The following is a 14,430-nucleotide window of genomic DNA, read 5'->3' as shown; positions in this document are numbered from 1 at the left end:
CCTTTAACATCTTCACTGACTCCACATATGGCTCATGTGATGTATTTCATGTTATCTAAATTCAGACAAAAGTTTTGTGTGAGTAACAGACCTACAGACCGAAATTGCATATTGTCAGCCACTGACTGTGTTTTGTGAGTTTTATTCCTGCAGGGGGCACTTGACGCTTGAAAACTGAATCCTCCATTCATCCACATTTAAATCTAAGAACGCTTTATATCCATTTGGAGACATTATACACTGGATAGTTATTTTTAATAAAAACTGATAATTGCAAGGATTCATACCTGTGAATGAAAATCTCCCTCAGCATTATCTATAAATCATTTTTAAATCAAATTATTTTGAGCATTGATAAAAATATATAAACAAGAACAGATGCATGACTGGGGGGGGGGGGGGGCAGCACAAATTACCCCCTCCACAGCATTGGGGGGAGGGCGTGTGCCCCCCATCTCCCCCAATTCTACGCCAGTGTTTGCACATAAGAGACGTGTTGTAAAGCACAGGGTGATGGAATTCAAATACAAAACTACTTTCATGTGGTTTATTTTCTTGTGAATGCCAGCCTAATATTTTAATTATCAGTGTAAAAAGGATTTTCATTGAATCACAACTTTCTGAGTTTGGCGTGACAATTAAACAAGCACTGGTCATAGTTTTAATTGTCAAAGTTGACTGCCCAACATAATTTGCAACATGATCTCACTGGAAATCTGTGGGTAAGTTCTGAATTTATTTCCACACAAATTCAATGTGCTGTATTTTGGACAAGCGCCACCATGCAGCAGATGTTTACCCTGCTAAAAAGACCAGCATTGCTGGTCACCTGCTTATGTTGTGTTTTGGGTATTGGTCCTCCAGCATGGGATGCTGATGTGCTGGTTTCCCCACCAGGCTTTTAAACTAACTTAACCAGCTTCATCAGAAAGACCATGCTGGTCAACCAGCTTCACCAGCACTAGCCAGCCTGCCTTTTTAGCATGGTATGCCTTGAAAATTGTCCATGCTGTGCTTTTGACATCACGTCCCTGTGTGCTCTCCAGCCAGCAAGATAATAAGTCTGCAAAGAAGTGAAAAGACACAGTTTTTGGTCTCAGTACTCAGTATGGGCTCTGTAAGGCCTTTCTTTTTATAAAAATGTATTTTTGTAAACATGATCAACTTGAGAACTAATTATCAATTACTTAACCTCCTTTCTTGTCAACCTCTGGATTAGAACAGTTTCTCATACCTTAAGTGTTTTTATTTTTTCTTCCTAATGCCACTTTGGCCTTGGTAACGTCATTAGTCTCTGGTTTGATGAGAGGAGAATGTGAGTTGTTAAATAAAAGGAACTTCCAACTAGCCTGTCCACCTCACTTGATGACCTAGGTGATATTTCATTTAAATCCCTTCACCACTGATGGTTTATAAAAGCCTTTGTCGAAAGTACATGTTCATTGTCCCCATCAATCAACCTGGGCCAACGAAAGCACTCTTTTGGGATTTAAAATAAGTTATATTTTATTCATTTATATTCACAAATATACACACATGCACCGGTCAGCCACAACATTAAAACCACCTGCCTAATATTGTGTAGTCCCCCCTCGTGCCGCCAATACAGTGCAAACCCGCATCTCAGAATAGAATTCTGACATGATATGCTTCTCATAACAATTGTACAGAGTGGTTATCTGAGTTACCGTAGACTTTTCTCTGTTGACCCCTCTCATCGACAAGACGTTTCCATCCGCAGAACTGCCGCTCACTTGATGTTTTTGTTTTTGGCACCATTATGAGTAAATTCTAGAGACTGTTGTGTGTGAAAATCCCAGGAGATCAGCAGTTACGGAAATACTCAAACCAGCCCATCTGGCACCAACAATCATCCATGCGATTATCTAATCAGCCAATCACGTGGCAGCAGTGCAGTGCATAAAATCATGCAGATACGGTCAGGAGCTTCAGTTAATGTTCACATCAACCATCAGAATGGGGAAATTTTTTTATCAGAGTGATGGTAACAGAAAAATGGCCACATGGTCAGATTTACCAAATGGAGGCTTTATATCCATCTTTAAATACCAAGTAACAATGGTCCAATGTTCTTTCACCTCTCGTGGGGCAAGTGATGTGCTGGTAAAAATTTGGCATTACACTTAAGATTCTCACTGTTAAAATCCCCTGCCACTATGAGGGCTGCATCAGGATGTGTAAACTGAAGTCTTTTTAATTCCTCATAAAGATCAGCGAGTGCAATGTCCCTTTCCGTGTCAGGTGGAATGTAAACAGCAGTAATGATGGTAGATGTAAATTTTCTTGGAAGGTAGAACAGGTGACATATTACTATTAATTTCCTCTTTTCCTTTGTTCTGTTCTGAGTTGGGTTTGAACTCTGGTTTCTCCTGTAATAGGCTGTGACTTTGCCATTATCCTATGTCCTCAAGGGATCTCAGAGGGGACTGTCCAAAAATCTGCATGAATTTTAGGTATAAGATTAAATTGTCTGGGTCTAGGTGGATTGTGTACTAATTTTTCTGTTTGCTAATTAAAAAAATATTTAGCTAAATTCTTTTAGCCTCCAATAAATACAGGTGCATCTCAATAAATTAGAATGTCGTGGAAAAGTTCATTTATTTCAGTAATTCAACTCAAATTGTGAAACTCGTGTATTAAATAAATTCAATGCACACAGACTGAAGTAGTTTAAGTCTTTGGTTCTTTTAATTGTGATGATTTTGGCTCACATTTAACAAAAACCCACCAATTCACTATCTCAAAAAATTAGAATACATCATAAGACCAATAAAAAAAACATTTTTAGTGAATTGTTGGCCTTCTGGAAAGTATGTTCATTTACTGTATATGTACTCAATACTTGGTAGGGGCTCCTTTTGCTTTAATTACTGCCTCAATTCAGCGTGGCATGGAGGTGATCAGTTTGTGGCACTGCTGAGGTGGTATGGAAGCCCAGGTTTCTTTGACAGTGGCCTTCAGCTCATCTGCATTTTTTGGTCTCTTGTTTCTCATTTTCCTCTTGACAATACCCCATAGAGTCTCTATGGGGTTCAGGTCTGGTGAGTTTGCTGGCCAGTCAAGCACACCAACACCATGGTCATTTAACCAACTTTTGGTGCTTTTGGCAGTGTGGGCAGGTGCCAAATCCTGCTGGAAAATGAAATCAGCATCTTTAAAAAGCTGGTCAGCAGAAGGAAGCCTGAAGTGCTCCAAAATTTCTTGGTAAACGGGTGCAGTGACTTTGGTTTTCAAAAAACACAATGGACCAACACCAGCAGATGACATTGCACCCCAAATCATCACAGACTGTGGAAACTTAACACTGGACTTCAAGCAACTTGGGCTATGAGCTTCTCCACCCTTCCTCCAGACTCTAGGACCTTGGTTTCCAAATGAAATACAAAACTTGCTCTCATCTGAAGAGAGGACTTTGGAACACTGGGCAACAGTCCAGTTCTTCTTCTCCTTAGCCCAAGTAAGACGCCCCTGACGTTGTCTGTGGTTCAGGAGTGGCTTAACAAGAGGAATACGACAACTGTAGCCAAATTCCTTGACACGTCTGTGTGTGGTGGCTCTTGATGCCTTGACCCCAGCCTCAGTCCATTCCTTGTGAAGTTCACCCAAATTCTTGAATCGATTTTGCTTGACAATCCTCATAAGGCTGCGGTTCTCTCGGTTGGTTGTGCATCTTTTTCTTCCATACTTTTTCCTTCCACTCAACTTTCTGTTAACATGCTTGGATACAGCACTCTGTGAACAGCCAGCTTCTTTGGCAATGAATGTTTGTGGCTTACCCTCCTTGTGAAGGGTGTCAATGATTGTCTTCTGGACAACTGTCAGATCAGCAGTCTTCCCCATGATTGTGTAGCCTAGTGAACCAAACTGAGAGACCATTTTGAAGGCTCAGGAAACCTTTGCAGGTGTTTTGAGTTGATTAGCTGATTGGCATGTCACCATATTCTAATTTTTTGAGATAGTGAATTGGTGGGTTTTTGTTAAATGTGAGCCAAAATCATCACAATTAAAAGAACCAAAGACTTAAACTACTTCAGTCTGTGTGCACTGAATTTATTTAATACACGAGTTTCACAATTTGAGTTGAATTACTGAAATAAATGAACTTTTCCATGACATTCTAATTTATTGAGATGCACCTGTATTATTTTCTGTCAATGATGATTAAAGCTGATCCCTTGTCTGCAGATTTAATGAATATTTCTTTATGCTTCTGTAATTGTGTGCTTGCTTGTCTTTCATCTTGTGTTCAATGATATGGTAAGGCACCATTGATTAAGGAATGTGAAACTATTCTGTTGTTACGTGAAATTATTTTTCTGATGGGTTGGTCTATTAAATTAAATTTAGGCTCCCATTTTGAAGAGGGAGTAAACGATTTAAAGTTTTTAAATTGTGACCGGAATGATGGTGGAGCGTTTGAAGCAGCAGGGAACTTCACACTGCTCCAGTGATCTACTGAAGATCTGTGTGAAAATGGGGGCCAGTCGGTCAGCGCAGACTTTCAGACAGGCTGGGCCTGAAGCTTTCCTAGTCTTATGTTTCCGGAAGACCCGGCACACATCCTCCTCACAGACCATTGATTAGGGTTGGAGCTAAACTCTGCTGGAGTTTGACACCCCTGGTCTACAGAGAGAGGGAGAGGTGTCTTATACTTGGTAATGACTTTCAGGCCTTTCCACACAGATGCAGGATCGTTGGCTGAAAACTGTTTTTTTCAGCTTTTCAGAGTAGCTTCTTTTAGCCACTCTGATTTCCTTAGTGTGTTTCTGGTCAGGTGGTACAAGATTTTATCCCCACTTCTGTAATCATCCTCTTTGGCATGATGAAGCTGTATGAGTTTTCCTGTAAACCATGGTTTATCATTGTTGAATGATAAAAATGTCCTAGTAGGGATGCAAATGTCCTCACAGAAACTGATATATAATGTCACAGTATCTGTGAGCTCGTCCAGGTCTGTGGCTGCAACTTCAAAAACACTTCAATCAGTGCAGTCAAAGAAGGCTTGTAGTTTCAGTTCTGCTTCATTAGTCCATCTCTTTCCAGTCCTTACTACAGGCTTAACTGATTTTAGTTTCTGCTTGCAGATCGGGAGAAGATGATCCAGACAGTGATCAGAGAGTCCTAAAGCTGCACATGGGACAGAGCGATATGCATCTTTTACAGTGGTGTAGCAGTGGTCCAGTATATTTCTGTCTCTGGTGGGGCATGTGATGTGTTGTTTGTATTTTGGCAGTTCACGGGTGAGGTTAGCTTTATTAAAATCTCCCAGAATAATGATGAGTGTCCGGGTGTTGTTGCTCTGTGTCTGCAATGTGATCAGCCAGCTGTTGCAACATTGCGTTCACGCATGCTTGTGGTGGAATGTACACACTCACCAGAATAAACTAGGAAAACTCCTGCGACAAGTAGAAAGGCTTACATTTGATGAAGAGTGCTTTTAAATTAAGACAGCACATCTTATTCAGCACTGTTACATCTGTACACCAACTTTCGTTGATGTAAAAGCATGTTGAACCACCTCTCATTTTCCCTGATGATTCCGCAACGCGATCCGCTCTGAACAGCTGGAAGCCCAGCTGATGTAACGTGCTGTCCGGCATGCTAACTGATCTAACCCAATATTTCAACATACGTTCAGCCATTTCTTCAAATCCAAGTTTGTTTAGTTCTACAAGGGGATAACATATTTAAAAATATAGTCACTGAGAGTTGTTAAATTGTTGGTAAAGCATTGAGAATGACACAGCTATGGGGTAACTAAGATTATTCTCTGCTCATTTTTACTGACACTGCCTGCTCTTGGGCTACTAGAAGAGTTAACTTAAGCTATTGATGTTGACTTGGTTTATTGACATTAGAGAAAAACTATCTTCTGACAGAGAGAGGTCTAATGGGAGACTGGATCTAACAGCATTAATAGGATTGATCCTTTGAGGTGTTATTGTTAGCTTTTTGTTAAGTGCAAGAGGTTCAACAGAGAGTTAATTTGATGAAATGTTATTGAGATTAACTCAGTGCATTTTGGTTTCCACTACACATAGTATTTCAGTAGTTTACATGTTAATGTAACACTAAGACAACTAATTTTCAATGTATGGAACCAATGTCTACAATTTAAGTTGAGCAAACAAAATATTTACATAATTTAAAATCAACAGTTTTCAGTTACAGATGCCAATATAGAAATTAACATTTCACAGTCAGCCATGATTAATTTAATCCATGAGTGAAAGTGTCCAATAACAGGGCGGTTACTGAGATTAAGCAAGCAGTTTTCGGCTGGTCATGTGATTCTAACATGACAGCCCCCATGTGCGGACCATTTCCATGTACAATAATACAGCTTTTATAAGGTTACTCATATTACTGGAGTCTTAATCTCATATGAGTGCTCAGATTTTATACATATATTGCAGTTTATTTCCTTAGATGTAAAACTTTTTTAATGAGGAAAAAATTACTGAGTGCACCTTTAAGTTATTGTAGTTTACTCAAGCAATTTAAAGTTCTTGGAAACCATTAATAAACAAAATTGAAGCTATGAAGGTAATTAATGTATTCCATCATTTTTAGGACATCAAAACCATTTAATAATACCCAAAGAATGAATGAAAGGAAATACTAATGAGAACTTGGAAAAAAAAAAACAGACAAAAATCAATTAAACTGAGAAAAGAAAAAAAAAATTATTCAAAATTACACAAGATAAAACTTATAACGGTCTACCAAAATAAACCAAAAGACAGTACTGAAATACAGAGACTTTAAAAACAATTACACAACATGAAAGTAACAAAATACACAACAAATTATTAACATGATTGAACTAACTCAAACTGCAATACACAAACATAAAGTGAATGGCTTTTGAAAACACTGATGTTTGTACTTAAGGGATAGTTCACCCAAAAATGAAAATTCTGTCATCATTTACTCACAATCACGTCAAGCCTGTTTGACTTTCTTATGACTACAATTTTGAAGAATGTACTGGTCACTCAGTTCAAAAAAAGTTTCAATGGATGGGGACTGCAGCTTTAAAGGTTCAAAAGGGATGCAAAAAGCACCATAAACGTATCATGAATGTAGTCCATATGACTTGTGCACAATATTCTAGTCTTCTGGAGTCATATGATTTGGGCGAGAAATAGGCTAAAGTTGCGTATTTTTTCTACTGAAAATCTTTCCTTCAGTGAGCTGACCTCAAGAACCGGATCACTATGATTCATGAATGAATCATTCAGGTTTTATGAAGTGGATCAACTGATTATTTGAAAAGATCTCACTCAAAAGAATGATTCGTTCACAAATAAGACATCCCTACTTCACTCATGAACGTGCCAAGGAAAGCTATGTTGGATGACAAGATTTTCAGTTTTTTAAATTTTTGAGTGGACTAATCCTTTGGAAAAAAAAAAAAAATATATATATATATATATATATATAAACCTAATCTGATTGGGTTGGTCAAAGGAATGGTTACATCCTACCTTACTCTGTATACTCTATGTATATACTTTAATATACACATAAACGTACAAATAACATTTGCCAAAATGCACATGAATACAACAGCAAATAAATACATGGATCATGTCGTTGCATCATATTCTGAAATATTGTATTTATATTTATTTTTGTAATTGACAAATGGTGCAAAACTTACACCATTTCCTTTTGTACACACAAAATGTGATCAACAGTTTCAATGCTATATGTTGGTCGATTCACCACATGAATCTCTGCGCGTCTGTACTGTCGGGCCACTGGAATGTTTTATAGATGAATATATAAATTGTTGCTGCATTCACTGCCGTGTAAAGGCCAAACTCCAGCAGCAGTTTGGGAATAGAGGGTAGGGGGACATGGACGCGATATAACAGATACGGCAGGATGAAATATCGGAACTCCACGAGTTTCTGCGGAACGGTAGCCGCGACCAGACACACGAAGAAAGCCAGACACCAGAACAACGACTTGGACCTCAAAGTATCTACAAAGTTCCATGCTGCAAACACATATCCGGGGACAAGAAGAAAACGAACAAGGTCATGTTTCTGGAAAATTCGTTTCCACACGTAAAACGGAAAGTGTCTGTTGTCTGCGAGCACGTATTTGTGAACGAATGTGAATTTCCAGACCAAAAACAGGAAGACCGCCATCAGTACAGCGTAAATTAAGGGTTGCCTTCTTAAAGACTGTAGAAATCTGACCACCCTTTGGTAGCTCAGTGAGGTAGGGAGAGAAAATATAAGCATAAATGACAAGAAATAGAAAAGCTGAGGAAAGTTCAGACACGCTTCATGACTACTTCGATCTCCCACCACAATTCCATCGTTCAACACCACGAAAACAACAAAACCAACAGCTACTGCAATGTACGGCCACGTCGACACGACCAAGGCTTTTATATTGCTAGCGGTTTTAAGGAAATCCAATAGGAAACGCATTACTCGCATTGCCCCACTGATTGTTAGAGGGACCTGGGAGGGCAATTTTTCATCTCGCTTCTTCAACTGTTCAGTTCGCCAAGTCTCGTCCATTTTTTGTGCCACTACGGTGCCTGCACAGAATGCCACCCAGATAATGTTGGTCTGGCGGAAGAGGATGGCGCAGATGCCGAGGAGCGCCGCCGCATTGTGGCATCCATACAGGGCCATGAGGTAAGTGAAGAGGGTGAAGAATGTGGAACCAGCATCAGTATAATACAAGAACGTGAAGAAGTAGAGCACAGGGAATGTGGACAGAACCAGGGCAGAGAACATTCTTCGAACATCAGAACGGGACTAGAAAAAAAAGAGATAATGAAATGAGAACAATAGGATTTAAATATGACACTGTTAGGGGCCGTTGAGAATGAACGCATACTTGCGCTAGATAAAAAAATTGACATTTTTAAAATTTATGTTTTTGATGGTCAAAGATGTCTGTCTAGTGCATGTTTCCATTGTAGAACAACTAAAAACAGACGCTCTAATACTTTTGTGTGAACGGCCCCTTACATTACACCTTAATGTTAATCTGTGGCGTCATTCAGTTTAATGGCATGACGCTTAGAAATGCCAATGCAAAACTAGATTTATTTTTTCAATGTTTTATAGAAAATCGGAGTGGTGCTTGCCTGTGCAAAACTTGCCACCATGATGCTAGGGTGTTTTAGGTGGTTGTCAGGATGTTTATATGCTGTTGCTAAGGTGTTCTGAGTGGTTTTAGTGCACTGCTACGCGGTTGCTAGAATATTTTGGGTGGCTGCTAGCATGTTGCTATGGGTGGTTGTTTACTGGCCAAAGTCAAAAGAGTTATTTGGGTCCCTCTGGGAAATTATTATTTTATTTTTTTTGTCTGTTTCATCATTCTCCAGATCACTAGAGACCAGAATATCAATATTGGGGGCAGGCTCTTTGACTTAGGACAAAATACCACTTAGAACACCGTTGTAACCACCTAGCAATGCCCTACAAACCACTTAAGTTTAGCATGGGCAAGCACCATCTAGTTAAAAGTTCATTTAATTGTTTATTTTAATTCTTAGTTTGAAATCTAAGGAGGTATTTCAGGAAAATAATTCAGAATATAGGGGTTCATCTGCAAAAAAATAAAATAAATAAAATATATATATATATATATATATATATATATATATATATATATATATAGATATATAGTTGAAGTCAGAAGTTTACATGAACCTTAGACAAATACATTTAAACTCAGTTTTTTATTTATTTATTTTTATTTTCACCTGACATTTAATCGTAGAAAACATTCCCTGTCTTAGGTCAGTTAGGATCACTATTTTAAGAATGTGAAATAATGTACAGATTTTGCCGTTTTGGAAGAGAATTGGTACTTTAATTCACCAAGGTGGCATTTAACTGATGACAAAGTATAGTCATGACATTACTAATGTAAAAAACAGCACCGTCACTATTTGAAAAAGGTCATTTTTGATCAAATCTAGACAAGCCCCATTTCCAGCAGCACACACTCCAACACCTTATCCTTAAGTAATCATGCTAAATTGCTAATTTGATATTAGAAAATCACTTGCCATTATATCAAACACAGTTGAAAGCTATTTGGTTCGACTAATGAACATTGTCTTTGTGTTTGTTTTTGAGTTGCCATAGTATACAATAGACTGGCATGTCTTAAGGTCAATATTAGGTGAAAAATGGCAAAAAAAGAAACAGCTTTCTCTAGAAACTCATCAGTCAATCATTGTTTTGTGGAATGAAGCTATACAATGCTTGAAATTGCCAAAAAAAACTGAAGATTTCAAACAAATGTGTACACTACAGTCTTCAAAGACAAAAGGACAACTGGCTCTAACAAGGACAGAAAGAGATGTGGAAGACCAGATGTTCAACTAAACAAGAGGATAAGTACATCAGAGTCTCTAGTTTGAGAAATAGATGCCTCACATGTCCTCAGCTGACAGCTTCACTGAATTCTACCCGCTCAACACCAGTTTCATGTACAACAGTAAAGAGAAGACTCAGGAGTGCAGGCCTTATGGGAAGAATAGCAAAGAAAAAGCCACTTTTGAAACAGAAAAACAAAAAGAAAAGGTTAGAGTGGGCAAAGAAACACAGACATTGGACAACAGATAATTGGAAAAGAGTGTTATGGATCTTAATCCCATTGAGCCTTTGTGGGATCAGCTAGACTGTAAGGTGCGTGAGAAGTGTCCGACAAGACAGTCACATCTATGGCAAGTGCTACAGGAAGCGTGGGGTGAAATGTCACCTGAGTATCTGGACAAACTGACAGCTAGAATGCCAAGGATCTGCAAAGCTGTCATTGCTGCACGTGGAAGATTTTTTGATGAGAACTCTTTGAAGTAGTTTAAGAAGTTCTGAAATGTTTTTTTTAAATTGTTATAGTAATTTTCACATTATTAATGTCCTGGCTATACATTGTGATCAGTTAAATGCCACTTTGGTGAATAAAAGTACCAAATTCTTTCCATAAGAGCAAAATCTGTACATTATTCCAAACTTTTGGCTGCCAGTGTGTGTGTGTGTGTGTGTATATATATATATATATATTACACAGTTGTGCTCAAAAGTTTGCATACCCTGGCAGAAATTGTGAAATTTTGGCATTGATTTTGAAAATATGACTGATCATGCAAAAAAACTGTCTTTTATTTAAGGATAGTGATCATATGAAGCCATTTATCATCACATAGTTGTTTGGCTCCTTTTTAAATCATAATGATAACAGAAATCACCCAAATGGCCCTGATCAAAAGTTTACATACCCTTGAATGTTTGGCCTTGTTACAGACACACAAGGTGACACACGCAGGTTTAAATGGCAATTAAAGGTCAATTTCCCACACCTGTGGCTTTTTAAATTGCAATTAGTGTCTGTGTATAATTAGTCAATGAGTTTGTTAGCTCTCACATGGATGCACTGAGCAGGCTAGATACTGAGCAGAAAAGAACTGTCAAAAGACCTGCGTAACAAGGTAATGGAACTTTATAAAAATGGAAAAGGATATAAAAAGATATCCAAAGCCTTGAAAATGCCAGTCAGTACTGTTCAATCACTTATTAAGAAGTGGAAAATTCAGGGATCTCTTGATACCAAGCCAAGGTCAGGTAGACCAAGAAAGATTTCAGCCACAACTGCCAGAAGAATTGTTCGGGATACAAAGAAAAACCCACAGGTAACCTCAGGAGAAATACAGGCTGCTCTGGAAAAGACGGTGTGGTTGTTTCAAGGAGCACAATACTTGTTGACCCCTCTCTAAACATAGCGCTTATGGTTGTGACCATAAAGCTCTATTTTGGTCTCGTCACTCCAAATTACAGTGTGCCAGAAGCTTTGAGGCGTGTCAAGGTGTTGTCGGGCATATTGTAACCGGGCTTTTTTGTGGCATTGGCTTCTTTCTGGCAACTCGACCATGCAGCTCATTTTTGTTCAAGTATCGTCATATTGTGCTCCTTGAAACAACCACACCGTCTTTTTCCAGAGCAGCCTGTATTTCTCCTGAGGTTACCTGTGGGTTTTTCTTTGTATCCTGAACAATTCTTCTGGCTGTTGTGGCTGAAATCTTTCTTGGTCTACCTGACCTTGGCTTGGTATCAAGAGATCCCTGAATTTTCCACTTCTTAGTAAGTGATTGAACAGTACTGACTGGCATTTTCAAGGCTTTGGATATCTTTTTATATCCTTTTCCATCTTTATAAAGTGCCATTACCTTGTTACGCAGGTCTTTTGACAGTTCTTTTCTGCTCAGTATCTAGCCTGCTCGGTGCATCCACGTGAGAGCTAACAAACTCATTGACTATTTATACACAGACACTAATTGCAATTTAAAAAGCCACAGGTGTGGGAAATTAACCTTTAATTGCCATTTAAACCTGTGTGTGTCACCTTGTGTGTCTGTTACAAGGCCAAACATTCAAGGGTATGTAAACTTTTGATCAGGGCCATTTGGGTGATTTCTGTTATCATTATGATTTAAAAAGGAGCCAAACAACTATGTGATGATAAATGGCTTCATTTGATCACTACCCTTACATAAAAGATTTATGATCAGTCATATTTTCAAAATCAATGCCAAAATCTCACAATTTCTGCCAGGGTATGCAAACTTTTGAGCACAACTGAATATATTACTTTTATTACTTATTTATTTTACTTTGTATATTAGGTGTCATTACCAAATCAGGTGGTATTTAAATGAAAACATAGATGACTGTTGCTAATTTGTTTTGTCAGCAAGTGTAAGGATTATCTAACCTTTTCTCCAAAAAAGTGAGACGCAATTACCTAAAATATTTAATCATAAAACAATTAATCACAATTAATTTCGTGATTCCAGATGTTTGAAGAACTGTAAGTTTATATGTTGTAGGCTTACATGTTGATGCTTATTATTTAAAGTGTTAGTAATTAATTACTTAGTTTGATTAGCTAATTTAGCTAATTTTATGTCAATTTACAGACTTGAAGTCTGTCGAAGCCCCCGGCCACCTGGTGGAGAACCACTGCATCAAAATCTAAAGGTTGATCAAGGCCAGATCAGATCTTTATTCCAGGATGTGATACATGTTTTAATGTAGTTAAAAACAGTTTGAAGAAGTTTCATGTTTCAAGATTTCAAGTAGTCTAAAGAGCCCCTAACTGAAGAATCACCCTTATACTTTATCATTAACTTCAATTAAATAATGAGTTAAAAACAGGCACCTTATCTTTCAAGTGCAGTCTGCAGATGATCAGATAGATGATGTATAGATTGCCACTGTTGAACAGAAGGTTGATGAATCTCAGCATGGCAGTAGAGCAGACCACCCTTCCCTTCAGATCAAACAGCCACACCATCGGCCGGATCAGACCCACTGATGCCAGATACAACCCAGGAAGAGTGGTGATCATCGGGTCCCACTGTGGACACAATTCACACATGGACATTAATGACCAAACACATACACAGATGGAGAATTACAACCCAGCCATGAACCCTCATACACACCTCATTGAACTTCCCTTCACAATACTTCTGAGCTTGAGGCACATGGAAGATCTCATCCATGTACGGCTCTCTCTGTTCTCGAGTGATTTTGGAGAACAGGAGGCAGGAGATGAGAAAGTTGACGCTGCACAGAGCTGTGAAGATATAAACCTCAAATCTCTCCATTCTGATTCAAACAACAATCACTCGATCTTTGGTATAACACGTATGAAATTTTATAATTTACTGGGGTGATTTAGAGATTATGCGATGCAGCCATTCCTTGAGCTCGATCTTCATTCAGTGTCAAACAATTGCAGATATATGCAAAAATCGCATTTTTTAGTTTTGGTTTTTGATAGCTTCCTGATGCGTCACATGCTCTCTAGTCCGAGTGTAAACAATCAGTTCCGCAAAGATGTTGTGGAACGTTCCGTGTCAACTATATCCTATGAGACAGCTGTGGCTGAAATCGCCCTATCGTTCACTCATTCCCTATTTCCTATATAGTGAATGGCAGTGAGTGCACTATATCTCAGCAGTGAGCGATTTCAAACACTGACGTAAATTCCATGCGTCAGAGAGCACTCGGGAGCTGTCACAGTCATTTTGTCATGAACGTTTTACCTATATGTGGCTTCATGAATTTTATCATCCCTGTAACCTATATATGCAATTAAATGTTTTGCTGTGCATACCCCTGGCATTTTGTGTTTTATTATTTGCATTAATAAAAAATGAATCATAATTCAATGAGCATAATACAATTAATTTTTTCACAACTGTTCATTTGTTATGATTATTACATTAATGATAAAGAGAAAATAATTCAACAACTTGTCATGTTTATGTATATTTGATTTTTCATAAAAAGATAATAGAACTGTTTACTATATTTGTCATTAAAGATAAAAAAAAGATTGAAAACGCTACTGTCTTAT

At 38.2% G+C, this 14,430-nt stretch overlaps 1 protein-coding gene across 2 annotated transcripts; it reads right to left on the bottom strand.

Moving 5' to 3' along the window:
• Positions 1–533: 533 nt before the first annotated feature.
• alg10 (ALG10 alpha-1,2-mannosyltransferase) lies at positions 534–13,902 on the bottom strand. 2 transcript variants are annotated; one of them, XM_051691607.1, is made up of 3 exons: positions 13,511–13,902; positions 13,225–13,422; positions 534–1,063 (listed from the first exon to the last, which is right to left on the bottom strand). In XM_051691607.1, exons 1-3 carry the CDS (start codon positions 13,673–13,675, stop codon positions 962–964), a joined length of 465 nt encoding a protein of 154 aa, XP_051547567.1. In that variant the 5' UTR covers positions 13,676–13,902; the 3' UTR covers positions 534–961. The 2 variants fall into 2 exon arrangements, with proteins under 2 accessions (XP_051547567.1, XP_051547566.1); XM_051691606.1 differs by lacking the exon at positions 534–1,063 and adding an exon at positions 6,100–8,807 and having other exon boundaries at positions 13,511–13,890.
• Positions 13,903–14,430: the final 528 nt, after the last annotated feature.

This window comes from Myxocyprinus asiaticus, chromosome 47, assembly GCF_019703515.2.
Source record: "Myxocyprinus asiaticus isolate MX2 ecotype Aquarium Trade chromosome 47, UBuf_Myxa_2, whole genome shotgun sequence".
Lineage (NCBI taxonomy): Eukaryota > Metazoa > Chordata > Actinopteri > Cypriniformes > Catostomidae > Myxocyprinus > Myxocyprinus asiaticus.
Note: the sequence above shows the minus strand (reverse complement) of the source record. Positions and strands in the feature narration are given on the sequence as shown.

Excerpts from the sequence above, each read along its gene's own strand:
- alg10 (XM_051691606.1), bottom strand. The coding sequence starts at position 13,675 with ATGGAGAGATTTGAGGTTTATATCTTCACAGCTCTGTGCAGCGTCAAC. Across the intron at positions 13,423-13,510 it reads GTGAAGGGAAGTTCAATGAG|TGGGACCCGATGATCACCAC; the intron begins GTGTGTATGAGG and ends TTGTGTCCACAG. Across the intron at positions 8,808-13,224 it reads GACTGCACTTGAAAGATAAG|TCCCGTTCTGATGTTCGAAG; the intron begins GTGCCTGTTTTT and ends TTTTTTTTCTAG.